Genomic DNA, 24173 nt, shown 5'->3' with positions numbered 1-24173 from the left:
GGCTATGGCAAAATGTGAAAGTTAAGATACGCACTTTAAAATATAAAACCATCTGTTAGTAGGGATTGTTTTTGTCTCTGTGCTGGGCACATAGTAGGACTAAATTATTATTTTGACTACCCTTATGGAAGACAGGATGTTGTAAGTGACGAAAGAAGACAGAGAGTAGACCTGTGATTTCACTTCTACTGAAACACACAGTCTTAGAGAGTTACTGGGAACACCGAGAAGCTAATAACTTGGCTGAGATCACACATTTCAGTGTGTCAGGCGCAGGACTTGGAACCAAGTCTTCCTGGCCACTGTGCGCAATGTTATGCTATTTCTGCAAATGATTAAAATATACGTTTATAATTACAGTTTTCATTTTTCAAAAATTAAATCAGAATTTAAGTGTGAAAAATTTTTTGAATGGAATATTTAAAAGGAATTGTTCCTGTTAAAGTATAAATATTGTTAAGTAGTTAGGTTTTGTTGTTTTTGCTTCCACTTGCTTGCGCCCAAGTCTCAGCTTAGTATGGGGAAGAGGCAGAAGAACTAGATGCTATTCTAAGGGTGAGATGGGACAGAAAGAGCTGGGTGGTAAAGTGGAAGTAATAGGAATCTTGGAATAAAATGATCATAACCACTTATAATTCATGACAGAGAAAGCAGGGCATGCTTCAGTTAGGTATGTACCCTAAAACTTAAAAGAGAGCTAAGCTAAGAAAAAAGCTAGGTCTAACAGACTAATCTCATGGAAGCAGATCAAAGAGAGACTGGATGCTTTCAAGAAATTCTGGCACTACAATCATAATGATCAAGCAAAAGGAAGGAACACGAAGAAAGTAACAATGAGTTTAGATTTTAAAGGGACAAGAGTAAGACAGAGATGCAGGAAAACAATTTAAAAATATGTAAAAGACAGGAGCAACTGAGGACAAATGCAAAAAAGAATGGCAGGGTCATGTAAAGTTTCCAGAAGGCTAAAAGCCTGAAATGAAATGAGAGTTATAAAAATGATGCCAACAAAAATGGCCTCTTATAGAAAGAATGCTTGGAGGAAATGGTACTATGCAAAGCTATGTTCAGTACTTCATTTTTATTTTGCTTTTCTTTTCTCTTTGAAGGAGAATGAACCTACAGCTTGGAAGGTGAGGCATAGAAATGGTTAAGAATGAACTGAAAACCTAGATAAGTGAAGGGGCTAAGCCTCCTTTCCTATGATAAAAATCACATGGCTCAGATGAATTATTTCCAAGGGTATAGAGCTTAGTGGACTGTTATTATTTTTGAAGACTCGTGGAGAACAGAAGAGATGCTACAAGAAAGACAAACATCATCTGTTTCCAAAAAAGAGGGAGAAGGTAGATTTACATAAAGTATAATATGTATATTCCCAAGATGAATTTTAGAAGGAATAATCAGTGAGCAATGAGGAAGGAAAGCAGTGATCATTAAAAAGAGGTAATAGATTCATTAAGGCCAAGTCATATCAGGTCATTAATTCCAACCAACAGGCTTCTTGGAACAGCAAATCAAGGAAATGTTACTACAGACACTGTACTTGGATTTTAACAAGATATTTGGCAAAATTCTCTCTGTGATACCAAAAGCTACTGAACCTCCTGAATGGAAAAATGAAGACTCATTAACATTTAGGTGTGTTTGGAACTGCCTCAATGTTCAGATTCAAAGATTGCTGAAAATTGTTATTAACCCTCAAGGAGGTTCAGTGGTTTTTTAAAGGGCTCTGCCTCAGGTGCCTGTACTTTTTTTTTTTTAAATCAAAGACCTGAACACCAAATCTGCTGCTGAAATGAAACAGAAGAAAATATCACAGAAGAGAACAGAATCAGGATTTCCAAAGCTCTGGACAAGTTAGAATGATGGGTTGAATCCAATAAAATGAAACTGAAAAGGGTAAACATAAAATCCTACAAAGTAACAACTCCAGAGTCACTGAGAGGTGGCAGTTTGTGAAAGATCCAGAGACTTCAGTAGGGAACTGAGGTTCTCCATGAGCCAACAGTTTGACAAGAGTAACCAGGGAAGCTAGTGAGAGCACATGCTGAATTAATACATATGGTACTGAGAATATAGAAGGCAATGTTCCTCGCTGAACTTTCCTGCTCAGGCCAAACATGGAGCATTATGATGAGTTTTGATTACCACATTTTAGAAGGTCTGGAGCGTTTCTAATGGCAGATGATAAAAAATAGTGTAGAAAGAATGGAAACCATGCCATGGAAGTGTAAATTAAGAGAAATGGTATTTTTTTAGACTGAAGAAAGAGAACACTGAGGAGGGAAACCACTGAGATTTTCAAATAAAAAGGGTTATTCTGTGGAAGAGGAGAGCTCCTTCTGTTAGTTCGTACAAGCTACAACCAGAACTAGAAGCCAGAATTTTGTTCAATATAAGGAAGAATGTCCTGACAAAGAGAGCTGTTCAGAAATACAACAGGCTGCTTTAGAAGAGGGAGAATTTCCTGTCACTAGGGGTGTTTCCACTTGTCAGGGATGTTACAGAGGGAATATTTGTTTCAGGGAGAAACTAGATGAAATGACCACTAAAGTCCCCCTAAAGTATGAGGCTTGATGACCATGTTTAGCGTTTCCTTACCTGCAGTCCCTAGGGTACTGTTCACTTCTCCAGGCATGGTCTGGGCATTGTTTTTTAACTTGACTGAGCATCCAAAATCCCCCAGTTTAATTAGTCCAGATGAGGTAAGGAAGATATTGGCTCCTGAAAAAAGAACCAATAGTACTTATACTATTACTACTACTAATTTAGATTGCTTATGTACACCATGTAGACTTACTGACCAGTTCAAGACTTCACAAGCAACCACCACTTACCATAGCAGCCAAGGAGTTTCACTTACACATATACATACATATATACATACATACATACATATATATATATATATATATATATATATATATATATATATATGTATATATATATATATATATATACACATATATATATATATATATATATATATATATATGTATATATATATATATATATATACACATACACATCTATATCTGTGAAGCAGTAGAGATAGTCTACCATACAAACTATAATTAATATGTAAAAGACCACATCATTATTAAGGTAAAGATGTGTCATGTCACAATTATCAAAATATTCTAGAGACTACTTCAGGGGCCTTTCATAATCTTAGAGAAAATGAGACACTCACTATAGAGATTCAAATGTTTTGACCCTGCTTAAAGGCCATTTGTGCCAATGACACTGCTACAAAATTTAGAGAGTCTACATATATGGTAGTAGTTGGCAGAACTGCAGAGGAGTCAGCTGATGGACTCGACTTTAGAAGATGACTGAAAAAAGAGCATGATGAAAGTTGATTCTTCTACAAGTAATAAATACATAATATACTTCTATCTTTTATGTACCCATTAGCATGTAAGCCCTTTGAAAGCAGGGACTTTTTCTGCTCTTGCTTTGTATCCCCAGCATGACACACAATATGTACTTGATACATGCTGATTGACTGACATTCTGTTTTTGACAAAAAACATGGGGTCAACGACTGATTGAAGCAACTGAAGGTCTTATTTAACTTATCACAAGTTAACAAAATGTTTTTCTCAGAACGAGACATACCAGCTTTGAATCTTACTATTCCAGCATGTTAAATCCTATTATCCACTTTCTAAAAACTAAGGCTGTACAACACTGATTAAATTTATGCTTCAGTCAGTCAGTAAATACTAAGTGCTTATTATGTTTCAGGAACTTTGCTAAACACTGGGGCTACAAAGAAAGGCAAAAGATAGCCCCTGTCCTCAAGGAGTTTACAGTCAAATAAGAGGTATTTGTGACAACTGAAATCCAAAATAACCGAGGAAAGGTACAAGCTTTTGATCATATCAGTCTATTAAACAATGAATGCCACTTACATAGCAAATTGGGACTAGGCCTGTTCAGATTAGCACTGGCCTCTAAATACAGAGAGGGAGAGACTTCTAAGCATTAAAAGAAAACAACAGGATCCTGGTTTACCAGAATACCGATTAAGTAATCTGATTTCTAACTGGAGGAAAGATTAGAGAATTGCCAACTTGGGAGGAGGAGATTGAACAGGTGCAACATTTGGGTTGCATGAGAAAACACCTTACATCAATTTTTAGATCTGACCAAGTTTCTGGTCACCATTATCTAGATCCTTAGTTAAGGGTCTCTAAGCAACAGGTAGAGGTGGTATAGCTCTTCAGCCATTCAGGACTACGTTCAAATGATGCAAAAAATTTTCTCATAAGAGAGAAATTGGACTAGTGAGACACCAGATGGAGTCAGTGTGGTTCACTCAATTCCCACAAATAATTATGATACAATTTATAATATCGTAAGTACATAAGATAAAAAAAATAGTTGATATTCAAGCAAAGTGGTTGAGATATTAACCTCACAAATAACTAGGTAAGGCCTCATAGCAAAGCTGGTGCCAGGACAGAGCCCTGAGAAAAAGTAATGGTAAAGTAAAAGGCAGAGAGATATAGGGGAATGCACTTCTAGATAATGGGCAGGGAATAAAGTACCAGGTCTGGAGTCTGGAAGACTCCTCTTCCTGAGTACAAATCTGGCCTCAGACGTTTCCTAACTATGTGACCCTGGGCAAGTCACTCAACCCAGTTTGCCTCAGTTCCTCATCAGTAAAATGAGCTGGAGAAGGAAATGACAAACGACTCCAGTATCTTTGCCAAGAAAACCCCAAAATGGGGTCAAGAAACATTGGGCACAACTGAAATGACTGAACAACAAGAACTTCTAGAGATGGAATAGATGGAAGGCAAATACACGTGGATGCAGAGGGTAAGACTAGATATACAAACAAGTTGTACAGCTTGGTTATAATGAAGCATTATTCAGCTTAAAATGTAGACTAGAAGCAGACTGTGAACGTACCCTGAAAACTAAGGTAAGGAGTTTGTACGCTTTTGGATAATCAAAGATATCATCACCAAGACTTGGTAGGTGACCAAAGGTGGCAGGTAAATGAAAAGTAAAAAGATGCTCTGAGATTTCAAGCCCACATGACTGGGAGAACTGTGGTATCTTCAATAAAGATGATAGATGGAAGAACAGATTTGGGGAATGAGATGGTGAGTTTGGTTCTACACATTAAATCTGAAGTGACAACAGGACATCTATAAAAAATCATTAGCAAGTAAAAACAGATGTCAAGAGCGTTAGTGGACAAGTTTTAACTAGAACACTGATAAGGAAGAAAAGGATAGGGCAAACTGTCTAAGGAGTTAGTTTCCTTGTGTTTATGAGTACACCAGGATATCATTAATCAATCTAGATTTAAAGGTCTGATTTTCAAAATATAGAAGGATTCAATCAAAAAAGAATGACAGCTGTTCAAAAGATAGGAAGTTCTAAAACCAAGAAATTAAGCTATCAACAGCCATACATGAAAAAAACACTCCAGATCACTAAAATTAGTAAAATACAAATTAAAACAACCCTGAGATTCTACCTCATACCTATCAGATGGCAAAGATTTCAGAAAAGGAAAATAATTGCTGTAGCATGGGAGAATAAGTATATTAATGTAGTGTTGATGGAGATGTTAATTAACCAAATCTGGAAATGTTTGGAATATCACCCCCAAATTTACTAAAATGTGCATTCTCTTTAATGGTAACAGTACTATGCCTTATACTGTCAGAGATCAAAGAAAAAGAACCTACACATAAAAAATATTTATAGTAGTGCTTTTTGTTGTAGCAAAGAACTAAAAAAGAGCACGTCCACCAATTAAGGAATGGTGGAATACTTAATAGTAACAACAACATTGTACAGAAAAAAAAAAAAGCTATTTTGCATTGACCAGAGTTTTTATTAAGTCTTTCAATGACTGACCTTAATGCTAGAGGCTTCATGATGAAGCATGCTACTCACCTCTTGATCAAAAGGTGAGAGCCTAAAGATCCAAAATGATACATCAATTTTTGGACATGGCAAATAGGCAGATTTGTTTTTGCTTAATGATGAGTATTTGTTACATGAATTGTGGTTTTGTTTTTCATTTTAAATGGAAGCTCTGAGGGAGAGACATGAACTCTACTAATAGTGTTGTCCTCCACCAAAAAGGGAGTTACTGAGGCATTTTAAAAAATGAACAGAAGGTATGAGATACACATATAATTTTCTTTGCTCCATTTTATAGATGGAAGTGTTCGTTTCTGTATGGCAAGGGGTGTTTAGTAAGGATAGAATAAAAAAATTAAAAATGTACAGCCAATAGAAGTGTATTTAAGTGAAGATGAATACCAGAGTGATACAGTTCTACAATTACTTTCTATCAGAAGTGTGAGGAAGATCACAGAAAAGCTATGTCCAATTGAGGCTAATGGATGGAGAGGAGGTGTTTTCTTAAGATTCTTATATTCTATTTTTGCTACGAAGGAAGATAAAGGGAATTAAAACCCCAAAATACAAGAGACAAGAGAAGCTTTGTCCTGAAATGAGATCAAGACAATAGGGATAAACCTCCCAGGGGTAGTGAAAGAGATAATGTCTGAACCCTGTGCCAGGGTCAGTGATCCCTGAACAAAAAACCCAGGAGAATGGGAGGGGGTTGCAGGCCTCGAGGGGAGCTCATATCATCAAGATTTTCAAAACCAAAAATGCTATCCATAGTCTTCCAATTTTTGGATGATGAAACTGACTAGAATTCCTTACAAAATTAACATGATTAAAAGAATGTTTTTTGAGCATTTTCCAAAAAAAGTGGTGATCATAAAAGGCCAGCACTGGGTTCGTCAAGAACAATTAAGATAATTGTACAATAAGACAGATCAGGGGAATATTGAAGATGCAGACTACCTGGATTCCGGCAGCAAGACTTTTCAGGAAGTCTGTTGTTGTTCTACCTTGTGAACAAGAAGTAGAGATGTGAACCACAAAAGAGTTGTGGATTTAGAAATGGTTGAATGATATAACCTAAGATCTAATGACTGATGATGGCTTGAATCTCCTCAGCATTTGTCTTTGACTCTGCGCTATTCAACATTATCACCAATGACTTATGTGAAGATGAAGAGTAATATTTATAAAATTTGCAGAATAGGAGGGATATCTTTACATGACAGATTAAACCAAAAAAACTCGAATAACATGAAATGTCTACTTACATGTCTACTTCTTGCCCAGACCAAAGTGTGTGAAAAAATTAGTGAACTAAAAAGTCAAGTCTAATATGGCAGCCAAAAAGACTGGCGTAGTTTTAGATCGCAATCAGAGAGGTGGTGTCCACAATGAAGTCCCTGGTCAGATATCTGTGGTAACATTTCCAGTTTGGGATAACAAATTTTAGGAAGACTACTAACTAGCTATGGTGTATAAAGGCAGTTCACTACCAGGTCACTGTAAGATGATTTGAGACTTTGCTATATAAAGACTAGTGAAAGTAACTGAGGATGTCGATTTAGTCTGGAAAGCTGAAGAATCAGTAGGAACATAGTGCTCTTTTCCAAGTTTTTCAAGGGCTACTATGTAGAAGAAGGATCAAATTTGTTTTTCCTGGCTCCTAAGGGCAGAACTAAAAGCAATGGGTAAAGAGGCAGATTTCAACTAAATGTCAGGAATTCACCAATACAATTGTTCTAAAGCAGAACTTTAAGAAAGGGGCTTTGGGAGGTGGATGCTCCCTTGGAGATTCCTATTCAGACTGAGGTTGGACAAGATCCTCTGTGAGTCCCCCTTAACTGTGATTATGTAAATTGATATTTGCAGAGCTAGATAAAGAGGTTTTGGAGAGGTATATATATAGAATTGTACCTGCAAATATACCTACCTACACATGCTCAGGACAGCTAAACTGAATAGTAACGAACAGCTTTAGCACCAGTGTTCCAACACTGCTCAATGCCTTTAAAGTCACCTGACATACACCACTTAGGTTGACACATAGGTCTAACTGGTTAAGCCAGTCTTGGAATTGATGTGGTACCTTTGGAAGGCACAGTACTCTCATTTATTTATATAACTGACAGTTATGGAATTAGGCAATGTGATGGCTTTGCAGAAGACGAATGACCCATCCCTGAACTTTTAAAAACCTGGAACCTTCTTGGTGGCCGATGCTAACCAGAAGGTTTGTAACAAAGAAATTCTGTATAGTGCAGAACAGCCCCCAGAAGTGTGGCAAGAAGGCCAGACTTAAGCTTGGCTTTCTCTAAAATAATGGAACAAATACCTGACCTACCTTATGGCTTCTAGATCCCATGAAACAGACAAAGATACAAGTCCTTATTTCCAAGATCTCTGCGTTGTGGGATTGTGACCTGGCCCATGCTGAATTTGGAGGTCGTGTCCTTATGACAAAGTACGAATCCTCCTCTTTCCCTTCTCCCTCTAAAGAGCTTACCTTTGATGTCTCGGTGAACTATGCCATGCTCATGCAGCACGTTGATAGCAACAGTGATCTGTTTTGAATACAAACGTATAACATGTTCTTGAAGGCCCAGTCGTGACACTTCCTCCAAGGTGCCCTCATCACAGTATTCCATGAAAATATACATTTCTTCCTGAGGAGGAAACCAAGTTCAACACAATTATCTTCTTCAAATGCAAAATAAGTACAAATGTTCAATATGGGCAACCTAAAAACAAGTCCTAAACCAACCTCCTTTCTAATGGTGTCACACTAGTCTTTTTTTTCTGCACATTTTTAGAATGCTTGTTTCTAACTCTTCTATATGGACTTCTCCTGCCTGTCTCTGTCTGGAATTATATAGCGATTTGGGGAATGCCACCTCCTACAAGAGGCATATAGTGAGCTTCTGCAATCCTCCCAAGTTCAGACTGCTTTATAATCTCAGACAGGGACCTGCAAGACTTCCCAGAGAATATATTATTAAGTACTGAAACACATCCTTTTTCAATTTGAAAATTATTTAGGAAAATATAAAAAGGAACTGAATCCAACATCTCCCAAAATTCATAATGAAATGAGGTGACCTAGCATTAGCAGTCGGCCTCTTTTCCTCAATGTCTTTGTATCTGCTCTCAAGGGGAAGAAGTTTCTTTGATGGTTTTAAAAGTATATTTTACATCTTCTTTCACTTCACAAACATTTAATTTTAAGTAGAAGAAAAGTTTAACCAAGTCAAAGACACTTAAGAGTCACTGGTTCAGGGGAAAAAACCCCAAAGTAAATTCTCAGGAAAAAGGATACCTAGATGAATCTTCTGACAGGCAGGATGGGTTTCAGTGCTTTATAATGTCGGGTTAATGACTACAATCTACAACTTACATTTTAGGAAGAATTCCTCTAGTTTCAGAGAGAAGGCAGAAATGATGTAACTCATGGAGATTTCCTTATAATTAGGCAAAGTTACTGTGCTCTGAAATGAGAAGACCTGTGATGTAGAACAGGACTCCATTTGTACCCTTACTGATTCCTCACTCAGAATTGTGTGTGTGATTAATGTTGGCTTACTCTATGAAGCTCCACACCAAAATACCGAACCAGATTGGGATGCTTAATGCCTTCAAATATTTTCAGTTCATCTGCAGTCTCTTTGATAGTTTTGTGGTCATTTGGCTGAAATCGAATCTGCAAAATTAGAAATGTCAATTACTGTTGCTATCATCACAAACTAGAAAGCTGTAATGTGAAGTAATAGGTCTGCAAAGCCATCTGTTGGCATATTCTGGTATCGCTGAAAAGAAAAAAAGTAGTATGACTGGTTATTTGCATCAGCAATTGTGGATTTTTTAAAGTCACAAGTGAATTCCAAATACAAATATTTTTATTAAGCATATTAACACCTACTTTTTAGTATTCAGTACCATACTTTCTGGTAAGCTAATTTTCATAATTGCAAATGGTTTTTAATCAACCATTAATATTCAGTAAGCACACACGGTATCAGAGGTACATCTTTAGGACATGCTTTTTGCCCTTCAGATGCTTATGATTTAATTGAGAAGACAGGATGTACTTATAAAAAGATAAACAATACCGGCTAGCACATGATGCTAGGTTCAAGATAAGTCACACAAATAAAGACCTCAGGAACTAGAAAGAGGAAATTATTTACTATAGATTGGTAGATGACAGAAGGATTTATGGGGGAGAGATTAACTGAATCTGAATATAAGCAAAAGTTTCCAAGGCAGACAGGACTGAGATGAGTAGGAAAGAGAAGGAATGGTACAGAAGCAGAAATGTGGACAGTATATGGGAAGCTCCATGAGGTAGCTGGAGTAGAATTCATACAGTAGAAGAGAAGGAAAAAAGCTTGGAGCAATAGGTTAGCATCTGGCTAAGGAGTCTGGGCTTCCTTCTGAAGGCAGCTCAGAATCACTAAAAGGTTTCCTATGAACAAAGGGAAATGTGGGGAAGATTTAGTCAGGAATAGTATATAGAATTGGCAGGAGGTAAGGAATAATTAAAAAGGAGACCACTAGGACACTGTTGTCAAATTGATGGGATGACAGCCTAGACTAGAGATAAAAGAAAAAGTTTAAAATCCAGGAAATGTTAATGGGACAGTAAGTCTTCTTGTTAATGATTTTATCAAACACTGACAGTAACCTGGCAATCAGAAAAAATTTACAGCAAAAGTAGAAATTCATTTCTTCTCTTGAAACATATTATCCCTGGTCTCCTAAATTTTAAAATGTCAACATAAGCAATAGCTCCCCCTTTCTCCTTTTAATAGATTTTTCATTTAAATTTTTCGGAATAGCTGTTTCTTACTTTTTTTTTATCCTAAAATTGTATTTCTGTAACTCTTAAGGATATAAATTCCTTATTTCAACAATAAAGAGTGAAAGATAATGTGAGAATTGCCTTTAATGTATTTTTTTTACATAGATATATATATTTGAGTCCGCAAACAGCCATGAAGCTGTACATGATTTATTACATTAAAAGTACCCTTAAATTTTTTACACAGGATCGTTGAAATTAGAAGTATAAAAGACAACAGTGAAGCCCGAGTGCCAACCTCCCTTCATGGCACAGATGAGGAAACTGAAGCCCACAAAGGGGATGGAAATGTGCATTACTATATCAGTGCTCCATTCTTTTTTTAAATCTTTGATTTTAAATTGGCATAAAGAAGAACAAGTCTATGCAATTTTCTTTAAGCATCTCAGAAAAACACCAAAAGTGGTTCTTTACAAAATTTCCAACCAAAATAACTTAAGGCATTAATCCCACCCTCAACATGCAAACCCTGACAGGGGAGGTAGATACTCACTTCCTTCATTGCCATCAATTCACCTGTATCAACGCTGATACAAGTATAGACTTTTCCATACTGGCCTTCTCCTATAAACAAATGAAAAAACCAATAACAAAAAAGAAATTTCTTATACTTAACACAGTGTGAGCTGCAAGGGCTACATAGGCCAACACTTTCATTTTAGAGATGGGGATAGTAAAACTCAAAAATGTGAAATGATCCCAGTGTTACAAAGTTTGTCAGTGGTAGAGTCAAGAATTAGGAGCCAGGCCTGACTCCTAAGTATTAAGTGCTGTTTCTATTATATAATATTATTAGGGACAAAGATGAAGACAGAATTCACCCATAAACCAGTATCAATCAACAGTCATCACCACTTCCATCTGAGATGAAACATATTTTCATTTTCAAAACAGCCTGATGACCAGCTCAAAGGCCCAACAGCATTGTCTAAAGAATTTTCATGCCAATATATTTAAACTTACAATGATGCTTTAACATTTATAATTGCATAGTTGTAGCTCTGCAGTTTTAAAGTACTATTTTAACAATCCCTATCTCTGTGTCATTTAAATTTCTTTCATGATGCTACCTACTTAGAAACATTTTGGGTTACTTCCTTTATATAATCCCATGAAAGAAAAAGAATGTGTCACAGTCAAATTCTTTGACAGAACTTTTGAACTTAAGCATACGATGTGATAAAATGTGCTGATCACTGACACTGTTTGAATTATTCTTTAACATAAGCCAGCTGTTACATGCAAATGTTTTAGAAGAAAAATGTTATAATAGGACTTCATAGAGGACTTAAAATTAGATAGATTCCTAAATTTAGGTGAGCTTTATAGTCTCATAATTCAAACTCCCATGCTTAGATTTCAATGTCTAGGGACAAATTAGAAGAAAAACTCTGACGACGACAGGTAAATGAAAACTTCTTGCCTAAACAAGGGATACAGAAATTCAAGACAGTTTTCATTACATAAAACTGAAAAGCTTTTGGGTAAATAAAATCAGTGCAACTAAAATAGGAGGAATACAATTTAACTTGAAAGAAAAACTCTGCAACATATTTCTCTGAAAAACAAGGGTCATTTCCTAAGAGGTCAAAGAATGAACAACCAGTTATCAAAGCAAGCCACCAACAATGATATGAAAAATTCTCCAAATTACAAGCAATAAAAAGAAATGCAAATTAAAACTATTAGGTTCTATCTTATATCCATTCTATTGGCAAGGATGACAAAAAAGGAAAATGAGAAATTCTGGAGGACCTTGAGAAAGGCAAGGCAATGCATTAATAGTGGAGCTGTGAACTGGTCCAGTCATTCTGGAAAGCGACTTGGGACTATCCTCCCAAACTCATTTAACTGTGTAATTGCGCACTAGGCCTATACTAAGGAGACCTGAGAATCTAAAAAGACTCATTACGTAAAAGCATTACATAGCAGCAAAGGGTGCCCTATTGTATTAAAGAATGGGAAACTTAAGGAGGTGGCTGTCAGTTGAGAAAAGGCTGAAAACAGAATATTATTGTTTTATACATAAGAAATGAAATGATACGGTTGCAGGGAAACCTTGAAAGATCGGGGAAGGGAATAATGTAAATATGAGGAACAACCAGGCATGTAGGGGGATATTAGCCTTTCCCCATCGCAGTTTTGGTATATTGCAGTTGACATAAAAAATTAAATGGTAACTTTCTGGGAGTTCTGCAGAAGCCAGCTGCAGATGACACATGAAGGCTAGCAGATTACACAGAAAAAGTTGAGAACTGCAGAATGCATATTTTGTATTTCACTTAACCTTGACCTACATACAGCCTATGACCAAACATTTAATCCAAATTTTACAAAAAAGTTCTGTAAAAACCCCATAAAAGGAAAAATTCAGACTTCTCCTCTACTATGAAAGGAGGGCCAAAAAATTTTATGTGGATTTTTCAGACAGCAGGGATACCATGCCACTAACTCCCACAATATGGAATCAGTAAATATACTATATGTGGAACTATTAATATTTCTTGTTATGACAATAACAACTCTAGAAAGAGACAAAGAACCACTAGTTGCTTCTTCAGTCTCCTGCTCCCCCCCTGCCCCCTATGCACATGAAGCCTTTCCTTTCATTTAGATATAGCTAGGAACATTTGGAAAGCTCTGGAAAACACTCACTAATCTAATTTTTGTGAAATTAAATATCTAAAATAAAATTAAGTTTCTATTTTCCAAGAAAATTTTTAAAAAATGCAAGCATGAAATTTCTCCCTACATAATATCACATAATGCTGTGGAATTATAAGTTCAAATACCTGTATAAATCACAGGAAAATAATTTAATTACAGCAATTAGGAGGATTTTACTTCATTCCTCAATTACATCCAGTCTTTTATCCATTCTCATCGAAATACATATACGGTACACAGTACTAATCTCTTGGTAAACATAGCATTTACTCTCTCCTGAGATACCATAAAGGAGAAGAATATTTAATTAAAACTAGTCAACTCATTATCTATATTAAATATTTGTTTCTAAGCTTTACTCTTCATTATTTTTAAAGAATATTTTACAATGCTCAATCATTATTTTCCAAATAAAGATAAATGGGAGAAACAATCTCAACTATATGGCTATAGAGGGTGGTGGATTTGCACAGATAAGGGAATGTATCTTTTATTCTAGTAATTACAGTGGGGAATGGATCTAAAAAAAAAAAAAACCTGGCCCATCTACCAGCACAGTTAAACCAAGATGGATCAAATATAAACACCAAGTTATGACATTTAGAAAGTAAATATGCAAAACATTATTTGCTTCTTCTTCCCCACCTCTTACCAATTTTGTTTCCTCTTTGCCATTTGAAGGTCACCTTCCGTAATCCAACATGCATGACATTATCATAGGATTTGGGGGTATCACAAACTTGACCAATGATATTCTTCCTCCTCATTTCTCGATAACGCTTTTCTTCAAACAACCGAACTGACTTCTGAACAGCTTCTATGGGTCCTTGTTTAGAAGCTGTATCTGGGGAGAAAACCTCAAGTCCATTACTTCCAAACTCCTAATATGTACATAGACATACTGGTATAACACTGCAAGTCAATTTCTAACAAAAACATTTTAAAGGAGTTTTATATATAGGATTCTATATAAGCTGCTGTAACAACACTTGAAATGCAAGTTCAGACTAAAGACATTGTAATTAGCCTAAAAGGATGGTTTAACCAGTTCAACACTATACTGTCTTTACCCACTGCTCCCACTATTGGTCAGAACAATCCAGAAGCTATGTAATCATGCTCACTGGGTCTATCAGAAATGAGGTATTCACTGCAGCAAGGTGATTCTAAGATACCTCACAGTGGCTAGCTCAAAGGCCCTTGTCTCTCCTCAAGCCTGCCACTATATACTCTTCCCTCCACCCCAATCTCTTAGCTAAGATCTTTATCTCATATTTTACTGCAACTGTCAATCAAACATTTAACAAGAATTTATCAGGGGCCAACTGTGTATCTTGCATTGTGCCTGGCAGTGTGGATACAAGTACACAAAATAATAAAATCCCTACTTATGAGGATAAAGCTTTATATTCTAATGGGGAAGACAAATACATATTAAACATACAGCATAACATAAATGGGATAAATACAAATTGATACAAAGCAGTTCAATACTAGGTAGTTTGGGAGGGAGGCCATTTGAATGTAGTGATAGAGAAAAACTTGAAGCAGAAGATGGTACTTGAGGCAAACCTTAAAGGAAAGTGTAGATTCTCAGAGCCAAAGGACAGCAGGTACATTAAGGCATGTAAGGCCATGCCAAGGTACAGAGACTGGAGACAGTGTACTATGAGAGGAACAGAGAAAAGGACAGTTTGACTAGATAGCTGAGAGAAGAGAGTGAGGTCAAATAGGGCCATGCTGGGAAGGGTTTTGAAAACTAAGCAGGCAAGTTCACGCATGACCCTAGAGGCAACAGAAGCCAATGAAGGTGGTTCATTCAAGGGAATCACATGGTCAGACCAGTGCTTAAGGAAAATTACTTTGACAGCCATGCCAGCATTGTAAAGACTACCACGGGCTATTAGCTTGGAGTAGAAAGAAAGGAGCTCAGAGTCTAAGGAAGGAAACAACGTGCACATAACTGCAGTCAAACAATATATATTCACAAATTGCTTTATTGAGTTAAATACCAAACTCTGTGTAGCAAGTTGTCCTATTGTGTAGTCTGAGATTTCTATGCTGTCCAGTGTGGGACCCTAACCACCATAAAGCTGAACAGAGCCCTAAGATCAAACTAGATTCCATGTATCTGAGTGGAAATAAGTGACTGGAAGACAAAACCTTGTACTACATCTAAATCTTCCATTGGGAATTATCATGTACATACTAGGAAATATAAAAAGAAAAATATGTAGGGAAAATTAGTTTTCCATAATAACAGCCACCTTCATTTGACAGCCACCTTTATAAGGAGACATCTTAGGTCATATGTATGTATGTACATACAAACACAAAGATATATGTGTACATGGATAGATATATGCATGGCAGCATCTGTTTAGACATGACTGTTAAACCCATGAAAACTGAGGTTACAAAGAAAGAGTCTACTTCAAAACCTAGGGGGAACATCTACAATTAAGGGTGATATGGGTAATGAGCCACCAAAAAAGAGATGGAGGAAAACCGGATAGGTAAGCAAACAGACAGCCAAGAGAGAATAGTGTCATGAAAACTCAGAGAAGTGTACTTAGCAGATCAACATCGTCAGTATTATCAAATGCAACAGTCAGATAGAAAAGGATAAAGATTAAGACAAGGCCATTACACCTGGCAATGAAGAAATCACTGGTAACTTTGTAGAAAGTAGTTTCAACTGAATAATGATGCTAGAAGAAGGGTTGCAGTATGAATGAGGGAAAGCATGGGTAGGAAATTTAGACAACTTTTTTTGAAGGAGTGTGGCTGGGAAAGGAAGGAGCAATAAAGAACATTAACTTGAAGGGATGATACACTCCAGAAGAGAGGATAGTTGAGAATGTTTGAAGACAAAAGAGAAGGAACCATTTGATGGGAAGATGTTAAAGAATCCAGAGAGTGGGGGTGATGATGGAGAATGCAATCTTCTGAAGGAAAATGGATGGGATCTACAGCACATGTAGAGAAACTGGCTTTAGCAAGAAGAGCCACCTTTTTTGTCAGTGACCTGGGAAAAGGAGAAAATAGTAAGTGATGTCAAAGAGTTCTGAAATGGCTTCCAGCCCGATATCCACAAACCATCGCTGAGGGGAAAAAAATCACTGTGGACAAGAGGTCTACTTTTTTCATCATTAACAGAATCAACTGTTAACTAATTGCAACCAATAGGCAGACAGATGCAGAAGCCCTGAAGTAACAGTACACCCCCTCAGACCACCAGTCCTGCCTCTAATTCAACCCTCATTTGGGGAAGTAACTGCTGGGAACAACTGCTAACAGAGAAGCCAACCTAGCTGAAGCAGCAAGGGATCCCTGATGGAAAGATATGAGGCAGCATGTACCAAAGCAAGTTAAACCACCACCACCATGACCACCATCTTTCTTCAGAACCTGATGGAAAGAACACTTGTGGAGATGAAACCTAGAACTGCTCCTGTGGGTGTTACAGCCATTGCTACCAAAGACCCCCAAAAGAAAGTTCTTGCCACCAAAATTCCTCGTTGAAATGTTCAACATCAAAAAAACAAATGATTTTATCTGTTTTTGCCATCATGCCCAAAGGACCATGGGACTATTGCATTTAATTCTGAGATAAAACCTTTTATAGCATTGTGTCCTCCACTGGAATGTGAGCTTCCTGACAGCAGGGACTGTCTTACTTTAATATGCGTATGCCTAGGGCTTGGCACAGTGTTTGGTATACATTCATTCATATGACATTAATTTTTTTCAATAAACAAGATTTAAGGTTCAATAAACAAGATTAAGGTTAAGGTTATTTCAATAAACAAGGGAGGAAGGGAAACATGGGGATTCTTAAGGAAGGAAAGGTTTAGAATACTTTCAGGGTGGGCAGGGGTGAGACAGGGCATCAATTAGGGAGATATGAAAGGACTGCCTTGCTGCAATGAGGCCCAAGCTGGTGCTGGATAACATGAATGTGTAATGCCCTCGAGTCAGCAGTACTGAATGACTTCTAGTTTCACTCAGCTGCTTGTAAAAGTAGATGAAGTACATGGTGAGAGTTATCCAAGGCTGAGGTGGAACAAAAGAAGAGTGACACGACAAAGGACAAATGATTCAAGAGCTGAGGGTGGTAGAGAGCTGCAATGGCTAACTACTGGGCTGAGGCTGGATGGGGAATCCTCTAACCATATTACACTACATAAATCGACAATTGCATCTCAACAGATCTAGTTATTTTTTCCCAAACATAGGGCACCGTATATTCTTATGTTTGTGCTTTGTTTATGCTGTTCCTTTACTGAGAAGGCCTGATGGTCCTTGTCTTCTACTTAGAGGCTTTCTGATACTCTGGTAATTATTTTGTAATTACAAAATGCCCAAGGGACAGCCCCACCGGATATTCCATTAGTTTCTCAACATGCCCAAAGCAGAACTCTATATCTTCCCCCACAAACCATCTCCAAAACTTATTTTTTATAGGTACCACCATCCTCTTAAATCCTCTAGCCTATTAATTCTTTCTCTACATCTCTCACCTTACTTTTTCAATCTGCAAACATGATCATCACACCAGCAGAGGCTGTTCTCTTTTCATTCTACAGCAAGCATTTCAGTTTATCTCCTGAAACTCTAGCTAACAGTGATCTCTGTTGCCTCAAATTTTCTTAGAACTAGTCTATATCTCTCCTTTACCTCATCACAGTATACATTTTTCTTATCCCTGTACCCCACACTCTAAGTGACATGAGGATAGGGATTATCATTTTTCATCTTTGTCTCCTTAATACCTAACATAGCAATTTATATAGTATGCTGTTAAATGTTTAGTCAATTTGTTTAATATTTTAATTGCATTTCCACTCATCTAAGTCTTATCTGTTTTTTCAAGGCCCAATGATTCCACTGAAATCATCCCCAAATACTGTATCTTTTGACAATCATGCCATTTCTTGAACTCCTTACTGCCTTTTAAAGTACCATCTAGCTCATGTATGAAAAGATAATGAGACAGGTAATATGTGTCTTGTGTCATCATCTATGCTGGATGCTTGAGAGTAGGAATGAAAAACAGTTTATATTTCTTCTTATCCCTTAGAGCAATAATATATACAATATACTGAGTCTACCAGGCATTCTAAAAATTTGTTGATCACTTTTTATAATTAATGAAAGAAATGAGCAAAAATCCTTCCTCTTATCCTTTGTATTGACTTCTGAAGTCATTTTACTTAGGGGAAAGGTCTAAGATGATATAATAATCAAAAGCACCAGATTGTATCCTAAAAATTAGTGGTTTTTAAAAAAATCATCATTTAAAAAATTTTATTATGGCTAAAAAAGATGAATTATAGATAAAAAAAAGTTCAGAAGCCACAGTACACTTTAGTTCAATCATTTTTTCCTCACACTTTAAAGATTATCATAAGAGAATCTGGAATGCAGTATTCCTCATTACCTTTATTTTGGCTTATCAGAGTCCGAAGCTCCCAACTTCTCCGTGTTGGCCCACTTGAATCTCCTTTTGGATAAGAAGGTTCTGAAAGAAATATTTTTGACTTAAATTCTAATGTATGAGTAATTATCAAAATATAGCAACATTACCATGACAGTAATTTTGGAATCTTGAATGGCATTTGTTAATGGCTATTACTTGTCCAAACTGGTTCTTAGCTTTGAGTAAGTTTGACAGAAGAAGGATAAAATCTTCTCTGAAACCAATACTAGAAAGTTACCAAACTAATGAAATGTCAGTAGGTTAAAGAATTAGAATACAATGAACACAAAACTATAGTTAGCACTTTCACACAAATCGTAAAGCATAAGAGCTCAAAATTAAATCCACCTTTGGCCCCTGACCAAGAATGGTTTCTTCCATAAGTTCCAGTAATGCTATACTGCTATTTCACATAACCTGGCCTTTTTAACCTTTCCTTGGATAACTTTATAGTAGAGTTTTAATATATTACTAAAGATCCAGATAATGTGACTTTAACTTTTTAAAACTGTAACGAAAACTCAGTATTTGAAAAAACAGACTAAAAAAAGTATGCTTATAAGATATGCATATAATCAGTAAAAACTATCTAATGCACTTTTATTCTTGGAAAAATAGCACTTCATACTGCTTTATCTTCTCACTTTCCCCTTTACTGACAATTACTCTCCTCAAGCACCTTTTATTAGGAGGTAACAAGAAATGGAACATTGAAATGGACTACTGTAATCATCTGACTCTGAAAATGGTGTAACCAATACGTGAATACTCACCTTCTCGCTCCTCAGTGGGGCTTGAATGTCGACTCAATGATCTGAACTGCAGTTCAGCAGCTATGGAGGCCAAACGATCATTTTCTGGAACACTGGACCCCCTGTTTCAACATTTTTAACATTAAGCTAGATCAGTTCAGTAGTACTTACACTTGAATAAGCTCTGAGAAACTTTCATGAAAATGTTAAATCTAAAGTGAAAAGAACCAAATAACTTCATCTGAAACTGTCCGTTTCTTTTATGTCATCTAACAGTTCCTGATAGAGTCCTCTGTGTATATGCATGCTTGTTTATGTTTACATACAAACGTGTGTGTGTGTGTGTGTGTGTGTGTGTGTGTGTATAAAATAACTGTCACTGACTAACTTTAGAAACTCTTCAGAGTCTGAACTCCAGGAATGAAAGAGAATACATACAATTGCCTTGATTCCAGGTATGTTAAATACTTAAATACGCCACCCACTTCATTTTTATTAATTTTACTTAGATTATCAGTCACAGAAGACCTAACAGATGAACCCAGGACAAGGAAAAGCATACATATGAAAAATACCAAAGACTGTAGCAAAGCAGAAGTGCGAGAGGGCAATCTAATCTATTATTGTTTAGAACAAAATCAACTACTCTTCAAGTGCACAAAGCGCAAGTTAAGTCAATATTCATGAAGATAAATGTTAATATAAGAATTTAAATCAAAATGAACAAAACAAGACAGCCTACATCAGAGTGGTTGTACAGGGAAGCTATTGAGAGTGTGGTGGTTGTGTTCTGCTAACAGGGGCTTAATGAAGTATGGTAGCATTTGTGCTCTTATTTCAGAGGGCAGGCAGATTTAAGGGAATGTCATTTCTATCAGTGATTTTCAAAAATTCAAATGCCTCAGAGTCCTTCTCATTCTTTTTCATTTCTCAAAATCCCAACATACAGTACAAATGTCTGATGTAGACTTGTGAGCAGACGTAGATCAAACATTTCCAAATTCACAAAAATTTTTTTAAAAGATTGCTATGGCAGTTTTGTGAAAAATGGGAGTAACTCTATGCAACCTACTTTACAGGGTTTTTGGAAAGAAATCTGCAAAACTGTAAATGCCACATAATATTACTGTCATTAGTCCATGAACCCAGATTGAAACCACTACTATAAAGGAAAAAATGCTAGAGTAAATAGACCGACATGAGGTCTAGTTCTAAGCAATGCAACTAAATGATCATAAGAAAATCCCTCAGCATCTGTTCCATATGATTTCTTTATGCAATCTCCATATACAAGGATGCCATAGGGTCAAATAAATGAAAATATATAAAAATGCTACATGTTATATAAACTGTCACATAAAAATATTATCATACAAAAGTTTTATTTAATTCAATGCCTACCTACCAAACATATGCTTTCACTATAATAGGAGGTATCTATGGTCAGTGATATATTTAAAAGTGCAAAAGTTTAATATCACAATCACATAATGCTTGAAATAATGTTTAGAAGAATAAGCCTAATGATGTTTTAAAGTGCTAAATCCACAGAGAAAAAAGAAATCTTTTTATGACTTAGAATTTCACTGCATGGAGATTTTATCTTAAAACTACTATGTTCAGGAGAAGGGATTCAGTCACTGTCACCAACATTATACAAATATAGAAAAAATACATACGCAAAACGTTAAATTGTACACGTAACTGTGTCAAGCCATCTTTTGGGGGGGTTTTATGTTTACCAAATATCATAAGGCTTTTCAACATATAAAGAGTTAACTCTGATTTTCTCCTTCAAAAGAGCTATCATCTAATTGGATAGAATTAACAGACTAGGAAAAAGTATACACAAGTTTTAGCACTGCATTTTGGGGAAATAATTTTTGCCATCTCTTTATTTGTTCCATCATTTATAAATTAGCTATTTTATTTTCTTCTATACACTGTAGAAATATTATGAGAACAAATAAGGAAATAGTTTCTGTGAGATGCCTTGAATAACAAAATAAATGGGAAAAACCTCAGAGTTTCAGTTATTTTTTTTAGTATACAATTTACAATATGTATCAATGTTTTATTATTTAGCTTCAGAAAATTATGCTGTTGAAATTTTAGTGACATTTAGCTTGAATCAAAAGCTAACAGTTGTGGCAAAACTGGATGTGAATTTCATAAAGCATGTGTCCATTTTAAATTCTGAGATCATCCACCATGCCTTAAAAATATCAAAATATAGTGTCTAGAAGCAGAGGACTACACAAAAGTTCTTTTCTCCTTTTATTCCAATCTAAATAGTTTTGCTAGTGCACCCATATATCATTGTATTTGTTAGAAGAAAGGGTTGCTTCTAAGACAGTGAGTTCATTTCCCAAAAATGAAGATTGTTTAGCCAAAATTAGATGACTGCTTAGGGAGAGGTTGTAACAAGAATTTATATGTAAGGATGGTTCAAAATGGCCTTTCAGATTCTTTCCCCCATCCAGACCTGAGGATGTGGTTATATCAACTGCCTGACTATCCTTTCTAGTCTATGATGTTCATGTGAACATTAGTGGTGAGATCTGTATTAAGAAGCTGTGATAAAAATGTGACAAAATAACCGCTAAAAAAGATACTGGCTAGTAGATTCTATTCTTTACCAATTACTAATTAAATTCAAAGGGGAACAAATTTTACTTTCTAAGACAAGAAGGTTTAAGGGAAATTAATAATATCATTAAAACGATTCTAAAAAGAAACACATTAAAGTTATGAGCTAAAGAATTTCTCTGAAATCTCCATATTACTCAGCAGGAAACTCTCTGAATATTCCAAAGCACTTTATACTGTGAAAAATATTTTTTGCCCTTTAGTGGTATCTCTAATAGCAGATAACTTAGTGTATTTTGGTTAACATCAAACCCTTCCAGAAATAAAAGTGGCCATATTACCTAACTATCTTGTAGAAAAAAAGAACTGTACAGCTCCTAGGACAGAGGGTAGAAGTAGTCCCATGTCTGAGGTAAGTCCTACTTTTAAACACCTTATGTCAACTAAAAGCTGACTGCATGTGGGATGGCAACAGAGATGATACTGGCGGGATGGAACTACCTGTTATCATTTGTACTGCTGACAGGTTTGGGTGGAGCGGAGTCGCTGCCGGCTGGGGCAGGGCGACTGGCAGCAGCACTGCAGGGGTTCCGCACGTCAGAAGGCACACTCCGAGTGCTGTGATAAGAAGGAAAACTTCAGGAAATACAATTGGAAAAAGGCCTGGATTGTCAATTGTTTTTTTAATTTGATATTAAATAAGGTGAGTAAATAAAAAAGAGAATTAAAAATTTTAAAAATATATATGATTTCCTTTCAAGATTCAGTCACTTGCTTACTAAAAAAAATTTCTTAAATTGTTTTTTAATTCATTAAAAGTGTTTAAAACAAAAAAAAAAAGTCATTATGCTTCTAAAAGCAGTCCCAAATTGGCAATATGAGAGCTAGTCTGTTGAAAGTTGAAGATCACAACTCAAAAGATGCAGAAATGCCACCACATTCAAGGGTTGTATCTTTCATGTGCTGTATTTTCTAACCTCACACTTCTTGATCTAGAGGTATGCCATGGAGTACATGGAAATCAGAACCAGAAAAGAGACAAATACAGTCAACTCTTCCACTTTTAAATCAAATTTACTTTCAAATGTTCACCATATCAAACAAACTGATTTGCTTTCTTAAAGAAAGAAAAAGGAAAGACTGCTGAAAGGCTAGAAAGCACATGCACAGGAGGAGCCATTTCTATACAAGCTGATAGAGCAACCCTGCATAGAGGATGAAGTGCTGGGCTCAGAGTCCAAAAGACCTGCATTCAAATCCCACCTGGGACACTTATTAGCTAATCATTTCGTTTCTGGGCATGATGAAGTCAAAGAAGGTCCACAACCACTACTCAAGTTGCCCACACCGACATAACCACAGATTCTTCAAGTATTTGCAGTCAGGCATCCTAATGTTATGTTATCTTGAAAAACTCTTGCCTATGCTCAAATTTCAACACTTTTTGTTATAGCTACAGAACTCCAAGTATACCATCAAGAAAATGGAAATAACAGTTTTCTAAAATATATGAAAAACAACAAAGAAAAAATACGTTAGGTTTCTGAGGCAAGCATCCAACAGCCTCATTGGTTTTAACCTGTTCTGTAAAGGACAGTTTATAATGCAAATGACTGGTGGAGCACCAAATACCTGAATCCGTCAGGAGTTGGGATAATGAGATGTGGGTTGGGAGGATCACTGTGACATCGGGGTACCTTCACAGGACGGGGGCTGTTCCGGTGTATAGCTGCTAGAGTGAAAAAAGACAACAAATGGAAACTGTGAAGGCATTCAACAGTAAACAGTAAAAGGTCAGCCTAATAAATTAAAAATAATTCTTATTACAGTCAACAAAATTAAACTACACATATAAACATACGCATACAAACTTGGAACATAACTCTAGAGCTAGAAGAGACAAAGGAAGTCATCTGGTTCAATCCCTTTATTT

At 36.2% G+C, this 24173-nt stretch overlaps 1 protein-coding gene across 14 annotated transcripts in view; it reads right to left on the bottom strand.

The window, feature by feature from the left end:
- MAP3K4 (mitogen-activated protein kinase kinase kinase 4) overlaps positions 1 to 24173 on the bottom strand; it is a 154944-nt gene that overhangs the window by 3670 nt on the left and 127101 nt on the right. For 4 of the 14 annotated variants that reach the window (XM_072637689.1, XM_072637691.1, XM_072637693.1 and 1 more), the window contains 9 exons: positions 23873 to 23969; positions 22742 to 22858; positions 19673 to 19773; positions 18861 to 18941; positions 14070 to 14261; positions 11244 to 11314; positions 9473 to 9589; positions 8399 to 8558; positions 2605 to 2727 (listed from right to left, as the gene is read on the bottom strand). In XM_072637689.1, coding sequence (XP_072493790.1) covers positions 2605 to 2727; positions 8399 to 8558; positions 9473 to 9589; positions 11244 to 11314; positions 14070 to 14261; positions 18861 to 18941; positions 19673 to 19773; positions 22742 to 22858; positions 23873 to 23969 — 1059 coding nt within the window. Of the gene's footprint in view, positions 1 to 2604; positions 2728 to 8398; positions 8559 to 9286; positions 9378 to 9472; positions 9590 to 11243; positions 11315 to 14069; positions 14262 to 18860; positions 18942 to 19672; positions 19774 to 22741; positions 22859 to 23872; positions 23973 to 24173 lie in introns of those variants that run through there. The other 10 variants (XM_072637696.1, XM_072637698.1, XM_072637699.1 and 7 more) reach the window with 4 other exon arrangements.

Source organism: Notamacropus eugenii, chromosome 2 (genome assembly GCF_028372415.1).
Source record: "Notamacropus eugenii isolate mMacEug1 chromosome 2, mMacEug1.pri_v2, whole genome shotgun sequence".
In the NCBI taxonomy this organism is placed as follows: Eukaryota; Metazoa; Chordata; class Mammalia; order Diprotodontia; family Macropodidae; genus Notamacropus; species Notamacropus eugenii.
Note: the sequence above shows the minus strand (reverse complement) of the source record. Positions and strands in the feature narration are given on the sequence as shown.